The following is a 19,313-nucleotide window of genomic DNA, read 5'->3' as shown; positions in this document are numbered from 1 at the left end:
AATCCTCTTCAGATTTCTTTTGGTTAGCAAAAACAGGTACTAATATAGGTTTTTCATAAAAGCGAAATGATATAAAGCAACCTTTGGAAAAGCAGGGGATGCTTGTGTGTGTGTGTATGTACATAAATATACATCAGGGGTTTGAACTGCATGGGTCCAGTTATACGCAGATTATTTTCACTAAAGACACATTACAGTACTACTTGATCCATGGTTGGTTGAATCCACCAGATGCTGAAGGGTGGATACAGAAAGCCAACTGTTAAGTTATAAGTGGATTTTCAACTCAAAGGAGGATCGGCACCCATAACTCCCACATCGTTCACGGGTCAACAGTGTATGTATGTGTGTACATATATACATACGTACATGTATATATACACACATATACATTTTATATATAGTTAGAATTATTAGATATAACAATTCTGTTAATGCTATCTAACGTCACAACCCTACGTGATGAAATGACTGTTATCAGAAGAGTAAAAATGTCACCTGGCAGAGAGAGAGACAGCTATATAAAGCAAGGGGGAATGGAGGGAAGGTAGGAAGGAGGGAGAAGCAAACACATCTGTTATCACAGCTAAATAATTCCCCAGCGTCTTTAGCTCACGGTAAAAATACTGAGTCGTGAGAAACCATCCTTGTCAGAAGGTAGCCCGAGGCCTAAAGTTAAATTCTCCTAAACATGGCCACGTGAAAGGGGAATGTTACATAGTCAATACAAGAAAACAGGAAGGGTAACAGCCCAAAGAGAAACATTTTGTATTTTTTCAAACAGTTGATCATTCCTCCAATGTTGTCACAGGCAAACCTAATAATCTCCTATTAAAAAGGTGGAAATTAAGTAAAGGTGCTTTCTACTTTAGGTGTTTAACCCACTCTGTAACCGGAGACACTCAAGTGTCAAAATGAAGGTTATACATTTTTCCTCTCAGGGGAAAAGAAAAAACATTGAAGTTATTCATTAAAATTAGAGAAGGGTTTGTAGAAACACCACTGACTTTAGTATAGTTATAAATGTATTATTAGAAAATTAATTTGTTTTCTTAATAGCTTTATTGAATTTTTTGCATACAGTATCTATTATGTCCTAAGAGCAACTATTTTAACCTCATGAAAGTTCAGCTACATTATTCATAAGGACTGTTCAAAAAAACTGTGACTATTTGCAATTAGTTTATCTATAATCCCAATCACTACCAAGATTATCCTCAACATCTTTCTGGAAAAGAGCAACCACACCCTTCTCAAGGCTCCTTTGGATTCTTACTTGTTACAGCCATCTGGCCTGCTGTCAGAAGGGCCGACCACAGTGTCCATGAATGTTGCAACGTTGGAAAATCCTGCCGGCAATTCATCCCATTCATCAAATTTGATGCCACTGCCCAAGGAGTAGGTGCCTTCACCACACTTACTGCATACCTGGTTCTTCATTTCTAGATACTCCCCAGAAGCACAGGAGAAAGCTGGAAGGCAGAAGAATGTATAATCCATTAGTCATCACACCCCCCATCAATTTCCTCCCCTTCACAGTGTCACCAGCATTATTTTTATAAAGCTCTGATCAGGTCACACCCTGATTAAAGCTTTCCAAAGTCTCCCTTATCACTACATGCACTTCACAGTCTGACCCCGACCTATTTTACCGGGCTCATCCCTTGACCCATTCTCTTCCAACCATAACAAAATTCTTATCGTTCCCAGAATATTTCAACCTCTTTCTTGCCGCTGTGGTCTTTCTTCTGAGATGCTGATCAACGCACCTGCTCACCTGGAAAACTCCCGTTCCTAAGTCAAAAAACGACCCTCTTCAGAACAGAAGATGGGGCCTTACCCCACCAGGCAGTCAACTGTGCCTCTCTCTGTGCTCCTGCAATACTCTTATCATAATACCCCCCTTAAAGATAGACAGACGGATGGATGGATAGATAGATATCACTTATCAATTGATGTGAGACTTCAAGCTTCCAGAAAGCAGGGATCATTGTTATTTTTGAATTCCTAATTGTACCGGGCAAATACTGAGTGCAAATAAAAGGCTGAACCAGTCAGTGACATAAACATAAAGGGGATAATGAGAGGGTAGTGCTTCACATGCAATAGCTAAACAAGTATCTCCACCATGAATCCATGTTTTCACTATTCACGACTCCCATGGAGTCATTTCCACAACCTCCTTCTTTTTACTGATGTCAAGTTCTGTGCTAATGTTCAGAACTAGAACCAGAAAACAGCAGCCACAGGCAATGCGCAGGACAGCTGACACAGGTATAGAAAAGACGGCAATTCTGCCGCTAAGGTATTATTCATTCAGCAAATGCAAATCTATGTCCCCCAAGAGTGTGGCTCGGTGCTCAGAGCAGTATTAGTCACTCAAACGTAGCAAAGAGCTTTCTAATCCTTTAATCAGGATATTAAAGAAACAAGAACAAAAGAAGACCTCTAAATTATCCAATGAAGAAAAACGAATCTCCCAGCAGAGAGCGAAGCAGCAAAACTTCACATTTAGCTAAACTCCCTTTTAGAATACATTTGGAAACGTAACAAGAAATAAAACAAGCTAATTTTGAAAAAACGAATTAAAGAAATAGAGCTAAAACCCACACTCATCTACTTACTTATCCACTGAATGTTTTTCTTCAGAAAAGCTTAAGATGCTGTACAATGAATTTCTAACCCTCAAATCAACATCCCTAAATTAGCAGAACATCAGAAAATAAGGAAAGGTTAGGCAAAAAGTATTGCATGCTGGCTATAAGGTCAAAACTATCTTGGGGTCAAGTTGTACCACTCCCTAAATCTGTGACCTTGAGTGAGATACGTCACCTCTCCGGGTCTCAGTTTCTATCTCTGAAAAAATAAGATAATAATCATCGTGCTGCCTGATAAAGCTATAATGAGAAACTAAAAAATAGTATAAAGTGGTTAGCACAGTGCCTTGCCTTTAATAAATGCTCACAACACGTGATTATGATCACCACAACATACCAAGAAAGAAACAGTTATAGAAAAAAATTTATTTTACTTTTTATGGTTTATAGGTCTTCTAGCAAACTGATAAAGAATACCATAAACCAAGAGCCCACATTACACTAAATCAAGGGTCAGCAAACTAGAGCTCACAGGCCAAATCCGGCCTGCTACCTGTTTTTGTAAATAAAGTTTTATTGAAACACAGTCATAACCGTTCATAGACATATTGTCTATAGCTGCTTTCACACCACAGTGGCAGAGGTGAATAGCTGTGAGAGAGACTGCACTGCCTGCCAAACTGAAAATATTTACTTTCTGATAAAACAAAGTTATCTTTGAAGACAGTTTAGTCTAGTGTCCAAAACCGAACTTTTAACTTAAATAGTAAGAAGTAACTTTTTATGGTAAGTTGTTAAAAGGGACCCTAGACTCTAAAAAGGAGATGATTGTGTTTGTATTATTTCAGAGAGTGACCATTGCCCTTTAAAGTCATTAAGAATATCGCCAACTCTTTTGGAGGTATTTCTCTAAGGTCAGAAGGAAAACTGAGAGATAATGTTAACTAACAGTAAATGTATTGAGTATAACAGCCAATTCTCTTTACTCACAGTAGTTATACAAAGTTATTGTGAAAACTAAACTGGCAAATAATGAACCATTGCTCCTGGGGAAAATACAGGCTTAGGCTCCTATGATTCTCTAGTCCCAATATCTTCATCAACAAATCACAGTATCATCTTCATCAATATCTTGTTTTACAGGTTTTTCAGCCAGAAGACATCTTATTTAAAAAATATTGTTGATTCATTAACATTAAACTTATGGCCAACGGCACTAATACTTATACTTGAACTAAGCTTATTTAACAAGTGAATTTTCTCCAAAAGGCAAGGGACAGCCTTCTTGCACTTAGGATCACTAGCCAGCACTTCAGCACTATTTTAAACAGTAAGATCACCAATAAAAGGCATAAGAATGCAAAAAAAAAGGCATTCAATAGACTGTGCAAACGACATTGTTGGTAGTATGCGAAATGAAATAAGGAGGCAGCCTGTCACCGTCTTCAACCTCAGCTGGGACCACATGGTCGGGTGACTCATTTTTACTGCTCTGTACATGTCTGCAAATGACAGTGAAAGTATTACATGGACTGATTTGAGAGTTACAAATAAATTTTTTAAGGTAGGTAAATTTGCAAATATGGAATCCATGAATAATCAGGATTGATGTGTTTTAATAGACCTGTGAAGGAGGAAGATACTATGCCCATTTGCCAGAAGCAGAAATTGATGCACAGTACATTTAAATAACCCTATTAGAAAATTATCCAATTAACAAGTGGCAAAGATGATATTCAAATTTAGCTCTCTGATTCCAAAGCTCACGTCCCAAGAAAATTCAATTCAAGCAATATTATAATCAATGCAAAAAGGGCAAGTAATGTCAAATTAATTCATTATTATATTTCACATCTTTCTTCATTTGCTGTCTTGAACTGTTAAAAAATATTCATGTGCATTATAAAGCAATAACAATTCCCTACCCCCAGGTATCTTATGAAATTTTTAATATATTATAGCTGAAACACACACATTTACGAAATATTTTAGCAAGTTACTAACTTCCATACGCCTCAATGTCCACGCCTATAAAAGGAAAATAATAGTAATATCTATCTCCAAGAGTTTTGGGAGTAAATGAGACATTCCATATAAAACATTTAGCAGTGTGCCTGACATAAAGCACATAATAATTGTTAGCTGCAATTATTAATAATACAATTCAGGGGTCTGGAACAATCAGAATTCTGCCACTGGACTGATGATTTTACATCTCTTTAGAATAATTACATGGTCAAAGTTAGTTGAATAGGTATAGGGCCTTTAGTAATACAGAGAAGCTAAACAGTCTACAGCTTTTTGTATTTTAATTATCGCCTCCTCCTCAATCTTTTTTTCCACCCTGGAAGCCAGCTCTAGAGCCACATGTCAAAGGAAAGGAAGAGCCACACGTTCTTATTAAACACAATTTACTCCATGAGATGATGTCAACACGGCCCTACCGACCTCTTCAGGCAGGCACCAACGAGGACCAGCTTTTCCTTTTCTTATACCTTCTGTCCTAACCACATCTACTTTCTACTTTGACACTGCTTTCTTGGCCTTTGGTTTTTAGTTGAATTAGAAGGGTTTTTATAATCTTAAGGACTATACTCTTCATTCAAATTTGCTTACAGTACAACATAGGACTTTTTAAAATTATAATATAGTTGATTTACAATGTTGTGTTAGTGTCTGGTGTACAGCAAAGTGACTCAGTTATACATATATATACATATTCTTTTTCATATTCTTTTCCATTATGGTTTATTATAGGATATTGAATATAGTTCCCTGTGCTATACAGTAGGACCTTGCTGGTTATCTATTTCATATATAGCAGTTTGTATCTGCTAATCCCAAACTCCTAATTTATTCCTTCCTCACTCCCTTTTGCCTTTGGTAACCGTAAATTTGTTTTCTATGTCTGTGAGTCTGTTTCTGTTTTATAAATAAGTTCATTTGTGTCATAGTTTAGATTCCATATGTAAGTGATATGAGATGTATGGTATTTGTCTTTCTCTCTGACTTACTTCACTTAGTATGATAATCTCTAGGTCCATCCATGTAGCTGCAAATGGCATTATTTCATTCTTTCTTATGGCTGAGTAATATTCCATTGTATATTTGGACCACATCTTCTTTATCCATTCATCTGTCCATGTACATTTAGGTGGTTCCCATGTCCTGGCTACTGTAAGTAGTGCTGCAGTGAACATTGGGGTGCATGTATCTTTTTGAATTATAATTTTCTCCAGATGTATGCCCAGAACTGGGACTGCTGGATCATATGGCAACTCTATTTTCAGTTTTTTAAGGAACCTCCATACTGTTCTCCATATTGGCTGCACCAATTTACATTCCCACCAACAGTGTAGGAGGGTTCTCTTTTCCCCACACCCTCTCTAGCATTTGTTATTTGTAGACATTTTAATGATGGCTATTCTGACTGGTGTGAGGTGGTACCCACTGTAGTTCTGATTTGCATTTCTCTAACAATTAGCCATGTTGAACATGTTTTCATGTGCCTAGTGGCCATCTGTATGTCTTCTTTGGAGAAATGTCTATTTAGATCTTCCGCCCATTTTTTGACTGGGTTATTTGTTTTTTTGTTATTGAGATGTATGAACTATTTGCATATTTTGGAAATTAAACTCTTGTCAGTTGCATCATTTGCAAATATTTTCTCCCAGTCCATAGGTTGCCTTTTCCTTTTGTTTATAGTTTCCTTTGCTCTGCAAAAGCTTATACGTTTGATTATGTCCCATTCGTTTATTTTTACTTTTATTTCTATTGCTTTGGGAGACTGACCTAAGAAAACAATGCTACAATTTATGTCAGAGAATGTTTTGCCTATGTTCTCTTCTAGGAGAACTATATATACTCTATTATACATAATATATATACTATAGAGTATATATACTATATACTACTATAAAGATAGAAATATGCAGGTGTGGAAAAAAACATTTATACCCATCTGTCCCCAACCAGCAAATGGCTGGGCAACTTACTTAACCCTCCTTGCCTCCACGCATTCACATTCCAAGGATGACACGGCTTTCCCCTCCTCCTTCACAGAGCTGTTTGTGGTCCTATGAGAAACTGAAAACCACTCTGAGAATAAAATATGACATGAAAATTTAAAGCTTTACTATCATCATGCAACCACCCCGTACAATGTACCAAATAATAGTCTCTGAATTGAATCATTTATATGCTGATTATCATCTATGATTTATGCCTAACAATAAAGAACATCTATTTTTAATCTTTTCATCACAAGGACCTCTTAGTTTTGCTTTTCTTCCTTCAGAGACCTCATGCTATGGAAGATGATGGTTATGCTATGGAAGATGACGGCTATCAATTACCTTTATTCATAATTCATCCATTTTTGCTACTTTCATTCAAAGTTATTACTAAAATTTCTTTTCTAAACAGTAAACAGCAATAAGAAGCAGTAATAAAATTTTCAGTTTACTTGTTCAATGAGATGCTGATGGTATAGGGAGCCTATGCACTCTCATTACAGGTAAGTATATGGGAATCACACTAAGTCACTCAACAGATATTTCTTATCTAGTATTTAGTAGGCAAACACTAGGCACCAAGGGTATTTTGGTGAGTAAGATGGAAATAGTCCCTACTCTCATGGAGCATCTAGTCTAGTCTAGTCTAGACTTATCTTCCTCAAAATAGACTGAATTTACATTTCACTAAGATAAATTCACTGTAAAACTATCATATCTGTTAACCTAAGTTAATAGCTAAATAAAAAATAGTTACATATATTTATTGGGAAATAATTAAATCACTTCCAGAATTAAGATGAGCCAATACGTCTATTTTCTTCAATTGTCTCATTTCATTTACATAAGATAAATAAAAGAAGGTTAAAGCTGCAGGCATTGTCATTACTGACTATACAAGAAGAACACTCTTCCAACTATTACTATTATTCACGGCCATTAAGGAAGGTACAAACAGGGAAAATAATGCACAGATTGTGGGTCTCAAAAATGATAAATTTTACCTTCATCAATCATTTAGCCAATCAATTATCATTATCAGATAATTAAAGCTTCAACTGCCTGCCAGGTTTATAATTCTTCCCACAGAAAACAAAAAGGAAGTAAGAAATGGCATCTAAAAAGAAGGTGAACATCGGCTTCAATCCAGCAAATCTCGGCTGCTCTTCCTCCCTCAGTGCCAGTGACAAGGAGAATGCTCAGACATTTTCTTTTCTAAGTTCTTATTTGCGAAATTCTTAAAGAAGAAAAATAATTTCTCTCATTTTACAAAAATGAAAGTGAGACAGGAAGACTCCAAAACAGTACATTAAAAGAGGCCATTTCTTATGATCCAGCAATCCCACTCCTGGGAATATACCCAGACAAAACTATTCAAAAAGATACATACACCCTTATGTTCGTTGCAGCACTGTTCACAATAGCCAAAACATGGAAACAACCTAAATGTCCGTCGACAGATGAATGGATAAAGAAGACGTAGTGCATATATACAATGGAATACTACTCAGCCATACAAAAGAACAAAATAATGCCATTTGCAGCAACATGGATGCAACTAGAGATGATCATACTAAGTGAAGTAAGTCAGAAAGACAAATACCATGTGATATCACTTATATGTGGAATCTAAAATATGACACAAATGAACCGACCTACAAAACGGAAACAGACTCATAGAGAACAGACTTGTGGTTGCCAAGGGGGGTGGGGGGAGGGAGAGGGATGGACTGGGAGTTTGGGGCTGGTAGATGCAAACTATTACATTTAGAATGAATAAACAACAAGGGCCTAATGTATAACACAGGAAATTATATTCCGTATCCTGTGATAAATCATAATGGAGAAGAATATTTTTAAAATTCACACATATTATACACATATTATATACACGTGTAACTGAGCTGCTTTGCTGTAGAGCAGAGAATGGCACAACGCTGTACATCAGCTCTACTTCAATAAAACTTTTTTAAAAAGAAAAAGAAAAAGAGGCCATTTCTTCCTAATGTTCTTATTCACTGAAGGCATTTTTTCCCCTTGGCTGAAGGGAATCTTTGTTCTGTCTCATTGAGATTTTATTTGTCGTGTGTTTTTCTTGTCAAAATCCACAAGGCAGCAATGCAGGCTGATTGTGAGTGCATCACCTGTCTGCCATGTTCAAGATAAGGTTGGAAGAGAATAACAGAAGGTAACACTATGCAAATTCTAACAGCAGCAGACACTGCAGTGTTCCTATGAGGAGTAAATATTCACGAGCATTGAGGAGCTATATTGGTCTACTCCACTCTAATTCACAGATGATGGAATATGAGGCATGATGTGATCATAGAATGAGTAAATTATGATATGTAATAACACTTAAAACTATCAGAATGACCAAAAGGGACTTTCGAGATCACCTGGTACAAACCCTCCCAATATGGATGCCAAGTTTCCTCATCTGTGTGACCTAGAGCATCTTAGTTCAACTTTTCTACAGTCACCACAGGCAGACTCACTATCTATGAGTCTCATGACTCCTATGACTCTCTACCTAATAAATAGACTCCCTGCAGTACCATGGAGCCAAAAGATTTTATTATAGCTAAGCTAAGAAAAATCCACTGTTCGTATTTGAAGTAAAGACGAATAGCATTCAAAAAACATACCTCTGCCCCAGAAGTCAAAAGACGTGAGTTCTAGTTCCAGCAGGGCTGCCTGGCCACACGTGGAGTTAACACACGAGCTGCTGTGCAGAGTCTGAAGTGGCACAGTTAAATGATCAGAACCGAATTCTTAAAGCCTGATGCTACCAATAACCACCTTTAACTTTCCATTAAGACTTGGGGATGAAGATGGGGGCCACGGAGATGTTTGTAAGTTCAGATTTGTGAAATTCTTTGACAGAGAAGGGAGAAAAGATAATTTTCACCTCTCATTTTTCAAAAATGAAAGGGAGACAGGAGACATACAAAGCAGTACATTAATACAAACCACTCTGGCCAATGTTCTCTAATTCACTGTTCTCTGAAAAGAATATTCAGTCAAAGGACTGCCTCTCCATCTCTGAAAATGAATTCTCACCTCTAACATTCTTTCCAGCGAATGGGTCCTCACAGAACCCTAACAGCTAGGATGGTGCGACAGTCACTGCGCTTTGCAGAGAAGACTCATCAGCCAGCATACCTGCTCCCCCGCCTCCCCACCCCCCCAGAAAATATCACTAACTCCTGGTGTTACATAGAAAACTGATCCATGTAACACCACCGCTATAATCCCCATTAAATTAGTGGAGCCTAGATTAAAATTTCCCATCTTTTTTGCAAGCAAAAGCTAACTAAGGTAGATTCCATCTTTAAAAAAAAAACCCACAAATGTACTTTATTGTGGCTTCTTGACTTCAGTGTTTGATGGGGAAGACGACAAATTCCAGTTCATCGAACACAGGATGACACAAGGTTTATGGGGGAAAAAAATCTAACAGCGAAGGTCAGGGGAAGGAAAATGTTGAGAGTATTTGATGAGGTCACCAAAGAGGGAAGAGCAATGCATCTGTGAAATCCGTTTTCTCAACTTCCAATTATGTCCCAACACTTTGATTCTTATCATCCTGAACTTTTCCTCTTCCTCAGAAAGTGTCGGTCACCCTGTACTTCCTGATAGTTTCTCTGTCCTTGATTTTGCCGTTTTGAGGGCTGAGTTCTCTCATCTCCTCATAAAACACTTTTTTCAAAGAAGCTCCCTTGACCATAGCTCCCATCAAACACAATTGATGTAAAGCCTGTTTCTGATCTGTTATCATAACAATCTCATGCGTTGCTGCCTTTCATCCACCACTCGCGTGTTGCTGAGCAGATTTAACTCCAACACTCTTCCCACCTGGAATATGATGCGTCAACATCCCAAACTAAGCCTACTGAGGACAAAATGTTTCTGTCCTTTCATACGTAGAATAAAGTCTTACTACTCTGATTAGATCTCCGTGTTTCACCTATGGAAACGAAACACCGAAGGCAGTCTCTAATTTGATGGCACCAAGGTTATTCAGTCAACAAATATCCCAGTGTTTGCAGCTGCCTTAGGATCCAGGAGAGGATGACGGCTCCTCTCCTCTTGGGAAGAATGAAACAGGACTCTATTCTAAATTAAGAATTTCTGTAGTTGAAAAAATACCGATATTTTTCTAATACATGTTAGATAATGAATGCATACTATATGTTATCAAGCACCAACAGTTTTCTAGACACAGAAAAAAAAAAAAAAACGCTAAGCCAGGATATAAGCAGTTATATCCTCATTGTATTTGAGGATATAACACAAATGTGCCTTACATTCAGAACGTTATTCCCTTACCTTTCAGAAAAATAGACACAATTAAGAATAAAATCTACAAGCAGGTCAGTAATCAATTAAAATAAACCCCCAAGCAATATATCGGAGCCTTTAGATGCCATCTTTTAAAAACTCCACTTACCTATAGGAGATTTGCATCATATTTCTATCAAGAGGTAAATGTAAGGTGATCACAATGCCTCAAGAAGGGGCCTAACAACTTGTTCAACAAACACTGTAGTCCTGTCCAAAGAGGCGCGACACCATAGGGGTTAAGAACACAGATCCAGGAGGCAGACTGCTCGGTTCCAAATCCCAGTTCTGCCTTTGACCTACCTGTGGGAGGTATCCCAGTGCCTCCTTCACAAGGTTGTTGGGATGACCGGGTTTGACTGAATACCTGTAAAGCATTTACAGCTCTGCCTGACATACAGCAAGTAGAGATTGGCTATTATACATTTTATCGTTATTTTCACTAAGTTATATTATTATATAATTATGACTCCAGGCACTATAGATTACATTTATCATTCCATTTAAGGCCCTCAAACACCTGCGAATAGCCGTCTCCAGGTTAAAGTCCTTGGTGTAACACACTGAGCCTATGAGATCTGTCAGAATCTCTGTCCCTGCTCACATTCTCCCTGAGTGCCATCCTCCCAGACCTCCCAGAGCCGCCAGGAAAACCCAGTGCTGCCTCTAAGTTGCATCTCTGCCCGCGTTTCCTCTGCCTCAAATGCCACTCTGCTTCATCGAGTGCGTGAACACCTTCTTTCAGGGTTCGCCTCAGAGATCCTCAGAAAATTAACACGTACGGCCCGTTAAGTATGGCATTTAATCCCTGTCTCAACTCGAAGTCAGGGCACAGTTTTTCAGATAAACCTGCCAGGGGTCAGATAACTTTCCAAGGTGATTCAGTCTGCATTTCAAACTCACACCTGCTTCACTGTGAGGTCCTCTTGACTCCCTCCCTCCCCGGCAAGATCACGCTAGGTATTTGTATCTATCTTGCACTTTGCCCCATACTCAAAATAATTTATTACCCACGGGCTCCCTTATTAGAATGAAAAGTCCTGGAAAAACAGGAATCTCTTGTTCATTTATTTTTGGATCCCTATCATCAAGAATTTAGGAAATACTCAACAAATGTTTAGTGAACAAATTAAAACTCAATAAATACCTGTGGACTAAATATTTTGCTCAAGACATACAAGTCTGTTGCAGATCTGGGGTTTCATCTGAGGTGTATATCACACCTGACCACGAACTGTGGGAGGCCTGGGACTGGACACCCATGCGGTAATGCTCCCACTGAGACTTACAGAGCAAAGAAGTTGTATGAAATTAGTTAAATCATAGCACAAGTAAGAACGTATAAAAATTTACTAAATTAGCCTGCCATGTGTATTTAAATATGTGTTCCTCCAAAAACGTTATATGCAGAAATTAGCAAAAGGGTGCAACTACCCATTGGATAAAAGAGTCCTATAATCAAATATACTTGGGAAACTCTGGGTAAAACAGAATGCAGTTAACACACAGTAAATGTTCTATAAATAATTACCATGTTTCTCAGAGACTTTATTATGAAAATGTGGTCTGCATCCCTCCATCAAGGGGATACAGCATTCACCGTTTTTTAAAAGTATTGGTATTTCACAACAAAAAACCTCAACACGCTTTTTTTGTCAACATGAAATATTTCTTGGGATGAGTATTCCACAGAACAGACTTCCAGCATGCTACGCAATCACCATTCAATACCAACGTACTCAATTTGCCCAGAGGCACTGGCTGCCATACCAATAACAACGCTACACAACTGAAATAGACTAGATATTGAATCCTGGGGAAGAGCCTACATTTCAAAGAGCTATGATCCCCCAAAAATGGATTTTTAAATATCCCACCCAGGAAGCTAAAGGCAACTCTCTTTCCATGAGAATCCTTCCTCTCTTTCAACTCCAAACTAGAATCAAAAGATGTTGACTCAAACTGTCACCTCTGCTTACTCCTTAAGGCCCATGAAATGTAGGTTATGACAATAGATCTGAGAGACACAATGGAAAAAGGAAAACAACTGTAGTCAAGGGGTTTTTTTCTAACCTGTATATAGCATTTCTTAATCTAAGAACCGAATATTAGTTTATATAAATACTGAAGTACAAGATTAAACAATGCCCACAATACTATAACTTGATGCTAACATACCAAATGGGATTACAAATATCTTAAATAGTCATCCTCAATTAGAAAATGATGTGTTAAGGTTGAAGTCATGGGCGGAGAAAGACGGGAAGGAGTAAGCAATAGAAGATACACACTCCCCAAAGGAAGAGACAGCTTATGTTTATTTCCCTTCAGTGCTCTAGACTTTTCTGAAACTATGTAAGGCAATAGGTAAAGGAATTCCCTCCTCACTCCTAGTAGCCAGGCTTTTATTTCTAAGGTTTGGTTTGAAACAAAAAGTCCCTTCTCCCCTCTGTGGTTGGTGAGAGAAGAGAGAAGAGAGAGAAGAAGGAGGGAGAGAAGGTACCCCATCCAGGCAACCATTCCAAAATGACTATTGTTTTTGACAATCTAAGGAAGTCAAGAGGACACCCAGAGAGTCAAGGGAAGATTTTTTAAACTCTTATGCAAGAGGGAAGTGACGCAGCAGTGGAGAAGGGATGGAGTCAGAACAGGGGTTATATCCCCTCGTTCTGGGAGGAGGCAATGAATGCCTTGTTCAGGAGTGACATGCTACCTGCAAGCTGTGCCTGAGTGATGCCCGCGGACACAAGACTCAGCACCAGGGCTTGGAAGAAGCAGCAAAGTTCCCTGGAGCTAAGCCTGGAGCCAGCAGAAGGAAGGAGCGAGATGAAGTCATTTCAGTGGCCCACTACAGCACTGCCTAAGACACTGAGGTTTCCAGAGCAGAGGGGACAGCAGGACAATGAGAAGCTGTGTCAGTTAATAACCAGAGGTCTCTGCATCCCACTTCCTGAGGGCAGCAAGCCTCAAGCTCACATACAGTCCAGCGATCCGCCACAGCAAAAACTGATGCCTGACTTCTCATTAACTTCACTCAGAGCCTTGTAGCCAGATTTTACATGATTTTTTAAAAAAATAAAGATATAATATAGCTTGCCCATCAATTCTATTTTTAAAAAATGTACAGGTGCTACATAAACATTCCCATAATCCCTTTCCTAAGGAAAGGCCTCCTCTACTGCTTCTTTCTGAGAAAGGGGGAAAGATCTAGCTAATTACATTTTGAAGAATCTATAGGAATTTCCACCGAGGCCACATTCTGGGTTTTGCTTCACTGAGAGACACTAGGATCTGGGGAAATTATGTCTCACACAACCATCGCCCTAAATATTTTTCACTTACTTGAAGCTGCCACGTTCCACGTTTTTCTTTTCTTTCATGTGGCCCAACTGCTGGGCCATATCACCAAAATGTAACTGCTGAGTCTAGTGTCTGTGGGCATCACCTCCCCATCGCAGGTTTGGGCCTCACTCTGGCACAGCTTGCAAGTAACATGCCACTCCTGAACCCCAACACTTTCATCCTCTTTTATCCTTGAAGCACAAATATCGAATACCTTCCCTTGACGATGGCCAGGGACAGAGCATTTTGCCACACCATCCCCACCCCAGTGGGGCCCTGGAAGCTCCTCCAGGCTGTCAAGTGGCAGCTTAAAGTGGCAATCTAACTCAGTGGGTAAGAGACAGGCTCTGGAATCAAACATGTCTGTACTTGAACCCCAGATCTGCCATGTCCTGGCTATATGACCCGACCTGCAGTAACTTATTTCACCACTTTAAGTCTGAGTTTTCTCATCAGTAAAGTGGAAATACTAAGACTAGCTATCTGAGACGGTTGTTGTGAGGATACAACAGAAAATGATGCAAAGTTCCAAGCACGATGTTTAGCATGTAATCTGTATATGAGAAATGGTAGCTATTACGAGCAGTAGAAAATCTAAACCACTGAAGGAATATTCAGTTATTACCATAACTGCCTTCAGCAGTGAGTTTCAAAATAACTTGCCTTTACCATACAAAAAAAAGTCACAATCAGAGGCCAGACTAATAACTTCCAGAGCTGATATAAGTATACGACACAAAAATAAGTGTAAATTCAGATTTCAGACAAACTACCAAGATAAAAAATGCCCCAGCCACCACATAAGTAGTATCATTTCCAGGTATCATTTTTAAAATAAGTACTATCATCGTTGAAAGTGATAAACAACTAATAGTGAGTTTACTAGACCAAGTTCTTAGAGCAGTTCAAGCTGGCATGTCAAATTCATGACATCATCTGTGGAAGATCATAGTAAATAATGAGCAAAAACATCCCTGGCAGCATTCAAATAGAAATAATTTGTATTGAAGCATCAATTGTGAAACAGATTTTTAAACCCTTGGCCAATAAAATTAATCACTTGTGTCCTGGTAAGTGTTGAACAACCGGCTCTCAAGAGGCACCTGATTTGTAGTGTTTGCCAATTCCCATGGTGTAAATACTCCACCATGGCCCATTTCAAAGGAACAATCAGTTCTCAAAAGCCAGTACCAGCCAACAGCAGCACACCACTTAGACACAGAGTAGTATTCAAAATGCTTACACAACTCCACCTCAATAGGGCTGTTTACAAGGAACCAAGGAATTAGCCCACAAGTAAAACGCAAATATAGATAAATGATATACGGATTTTCTAGGAGGGTGACAGAAGCAATTTTGCAACGAGCTAATTCCACAGGCAATACTCAGGCTGTTTCCCTTCTAACTGCAATCCTCCCTCACTGAGAGCTGGTCCTCATTCTGCACAGGTGGCCACATATACCCCAGCCTTGGATCATCTTCATATCCACTGACGCCACTATCCTCTTAAGATTCTTGCTAGACCCAAGTCTTTCCCTGGTTACCTGGGTTCTTAGGTTCTCTCTGTATTCATTTAATATCATTCACCAATAATGGCTTTCTTCCTTAATTTTCCTCCGAAGACTTGCCGTCTTCCTGTCTCTCTTTTATCAGTAAACCCACACCTATGCTAAAACTCCTCCAACCGGTAATAGAGATACAGTTTCTCTATGAAGAGGGAGGAATTAGCTCCCCATTTAATTAATTTGCTTATCTGCTCTTTCAATTTGGGAACAAAAGAACTCAGGTTTTAGGAATACCATTTGGAAGGCTGCAGGAAAACCAAAATAATCTCTCTGTCTTATTCCAGCTTTGAACTCTAGGACACCCCAAGACGACTTCACTGTAGGAAACTGTGACTCACCAAATTCAAGGATTTTAAAAAGTAGAGTTTATAAATGAAAATAAATTTCATGACATATTTCTGTTAATTCAAAATGTTGCACTTCAAACTTGTTTAATTGCTAAAAGACAAGCTGTTGAATGTGATAGTCATCAATTCTCTACTCTCTCTGTACGTTACACTATAAAGTCAAATTATAATATTTCTATGGCAAAAAAAAAAAAGAAATCCATTGCCAGATGAAAGCGTGTGTATGTGTGCTGGTGATGAAAGCACAACAATGTGACTGTACTTAATGTCACTGAACTGTAAACTTAAAAATGATTAAGATGGTACATTTTATGTAATGTGTTTAACAATATTATGCGTACCAAACGTTACTACGTGTATCAAAAATCTTTGAAAAGTCTCTTAAAATGTAAAGAAAATAAGAAATCTATTAAATAGAAATTCTGCCACTCTGCCCTTTAGAATTTCAAGTAAGACAGTAAACCAGATTTTTTTAAACAAATAAATAAAAATAGCACCCTTTAATATTGCCTGTGTCTCGTTACAGACCAGACATCAGGGCACTGAGTGTCGAGAAAGGATGCTTTTGCTCTGCTAGATCAATGTCCCTTTTTTCAAAGGTCTTTTATATGCACTACAAGTAACTTCTCGGGCTCATATGAAGGGCTTACGGTTTAATCAGGAAAACAAATGGTCAAAAAGTCAAAACGTACTGCATTCTTTGCCTCTCACTGGGTCAGGCAGGCCAGAGCAGTCCACTGCAGGATTCGGAATGGCAACTCTCCATCTGGAGCCACTGCTATCACATTCTGTATATTCAAAGTGGTAATCTTCCTGCAAATAATCACAAAGACAAGCCTTTGTTAGAGCCAATTTTAATGGGACAACTGCGCTTTCTCAGTCATCCCCAAACCTGCCTGGAAGCCTGGTTCCAAACTGTTCTCTCTGCTTGACCCTTATTCTTCCCCCACTCCATCCATACCAAGCAGTATTTTGATCAGAAATGTACCATGCCAGGCACTGAGTAGGCACTGAGGATCTGATGAGGGCCACGACAATAAGCCACTCATGGGGTGACCAGGGAACTGTAGTCTCACCCACCCCAAAAGGTAACAGCAAATGTCCCTATTTTTTGCAGGCTTCTTAAGCTCTAAATCATTGATAGATATGAATGTAAAAGCAAAATAACCCTAGGAAATTGAAGGCTGTCACTGTCCAAATTTTTCAAAGAAAGAAATAGGAGAACTGTTCCCATTGACCTAATTTCTCACTCTGTTTAAAATTTAACAGAAGGTAGAATGATTAATCATCCAAATACTAACTAAAAGACTACCGGTTTTTAAAGCAGCTCTCCCAGGCTCAATCTCCCCCACCACAGCAAGCTGCCTTCAATCACAGACTGTAACACAGACCATTTATTACAATCGCCAAATAAGACCAACCCACTTGTCTCTGGCCTCTATCTTCACTTGACCTCCCCTGCTCAGAGCACATTACACCCGTGAGATGCTTGAGCTGAGAGGAACGAGGACAAAATGTCATTAGACGTTTCAAGAATGAGAGAAGTTATAAATCTACTCCAAAATATTTCAGTTCAGTATCTTAGGAGTTGCTAGTCTGCTTAATCTACTCTGTTTGCCTCCTTTACTGTATCAATGACAGGAGTGAATGGAAATATCGCCACATAACCATCAGGAAACCAGGTGGGGAAGTTTGTGTGTGTGTATGTGATGTGTGTGTGTGTATACATGGAAAGAATACCAGTTAAAAGGTAGGTTCTGGAATCAGGTCTGAGTTTGAATTGACATTTCATTCCTCCACATACAACCAATGTGCTATATTGGACAAGCCACTTTACCTCTCAAAACAACCATATTTTTCATTGGTAAAATTACAATAATAGTATTTCCTACCTTATATGGCTCTTGTGGCAGTTAATTGAGATAATGTCTGTAAAATGTTAGGCATGTTAAGCTACACTGGGTTAGCACTTATTAGTGGTAGAATTATTATCCTTCTTAAGGGCAATGTGGGTATAGAGGATGATATAGGGAAGGAGCTAGTGGTAACAGGAAAAGGCGCAAACAACCTGAGTCTCTGTTTCCCCTGCTTCAACTTCTGCACACACTTATGATACAACGAGAAGGGACTGAGAGTTAGAGAAGGTGTAATCACCGGGCTGGAAGCAAAGGCCTTATGCTGCATTAGGACTCTCCCCAGAATTAAGATTCAGTATATACTTCAGGTAATCATCTCTGAAGAGTATTTTTTCCACTCAAAATTTTTTTTACAAAGTTTGGTAACAGACGATTTAAGATTAAGTTATTTGACAAGAGTCTAGATTTCAAATATGTTTTACTGCCAACTGAGGGCAAACCTACATATGTAAAAAAAAAATCAATAAAAACTGCCAAATGGGAAAGGCTTCCCAGAGGGAAAGATGGGAGGAAGGAGGGAGGAAGGAGGGGGAAAAGGGAGGAAGGGAAGTAAGAAAAGAGGAGAGGGACGGAGGGAGGAAAACATAATAAAGGTCACTAAATTTGACAACATACAAATGTTAAACACTGTACACCAAAAGTCATCATAAACAAAAGGGAAAGGTAAACAACAAAACAAACTGGTGAAGAAACACATAGCAAAGGTTAACTAACTTAAGAATACTGGGTTTCTGAGTTCTGGAAGTGAATGGTGGTGATGGCTAGACAACAATATGAATGTACTCAGTGCCACTGAACTGGACACTTAAAATGATTAAGATGCTAAATTTGATGTTGTGTATATTTCACCACAATTTTAAAAATTAAAAATATGAAATAAAAAGAATACTGGGTTTCTAAAGATTGGTAAGGAAAAGGACAAATAACTATTGGAAGAATGGTCAAAGAACACAAGCAATTCATTAAAGAACAACACAAATGGCCAAGGAGAATATAAAAAAAAGTTGAACCTTGCCAAAGAAATACAAATAATGATTTTCATCAAGTTGGCATGACATTTTAAAAAAAATTTTTTTTAAACTCCCTGAGCTAACAGTGCAGTAAAATGAGCACTTGTGTGCATCCAATGAGAGAATCAAGTGTCCAGGCTTTCTGGAGAGAAACAATCAATATGTACCAAGATCTTGAA

General features: G+C 38.5%; 1 protein-coding gene across 4 annotated transcripts in view; it reads right to left on the bottom strand.

Moving 5' to 3' along the window:
- ELAPOR2 (endosome-lysosome associated apoptosis and autophagy regulator family member 2) overlaps positions 1 to 19,313 on the bottom strand; it is a 185,674-nt gene that overhangs the window by 72,906 nt on the left and 93,455 nt on the right. For all 4 annotated transcript variants that reach the window (XR_005021329.1, XM_036864513.1, XM_036864514.1 and 1 more), the window contains exons 2-3: positions 16,901 to 17,021; positions 1,277 to 1,472 (exon numbers count right to left, since the gene is read on the bottom strand). Coding sequence is in view for 3 of the 4 variants with exons in the window: in XM_036864513.1 (XP_036720408.1) it covers positions 1,277 to 1,472; positions 16,901 to 17,021 (317 nt within the window). In the remaining variant the exon portion in view is untranslated. The remainder of the gene's footprint in view (positions 1 to 1,276; positions 1,473 to 16,900; positions 17,022 to 19,313) is intronic.

The sequence above is a fragment of the Balaenoptera musculus genome, chromosome 9 (assembly GCF_009873245.2).
Source record: "Balaenoptera musculus isolate JJ_BM4_2016_0621 chromosome 9, mBalMus1.pri.v3, whole genome shotgun sequence".
In the NCBI taxonomy this organism is placed as follows: Eukaryota; Metazoa; Chordata; class Mammalia; order Artiodactyla; family Balaenopteridae; genus Balaenoptera; species Balaenoptera musculus.
This window is presented reverse-complemented; position numbering and strand designations above follow the sequence as displayed.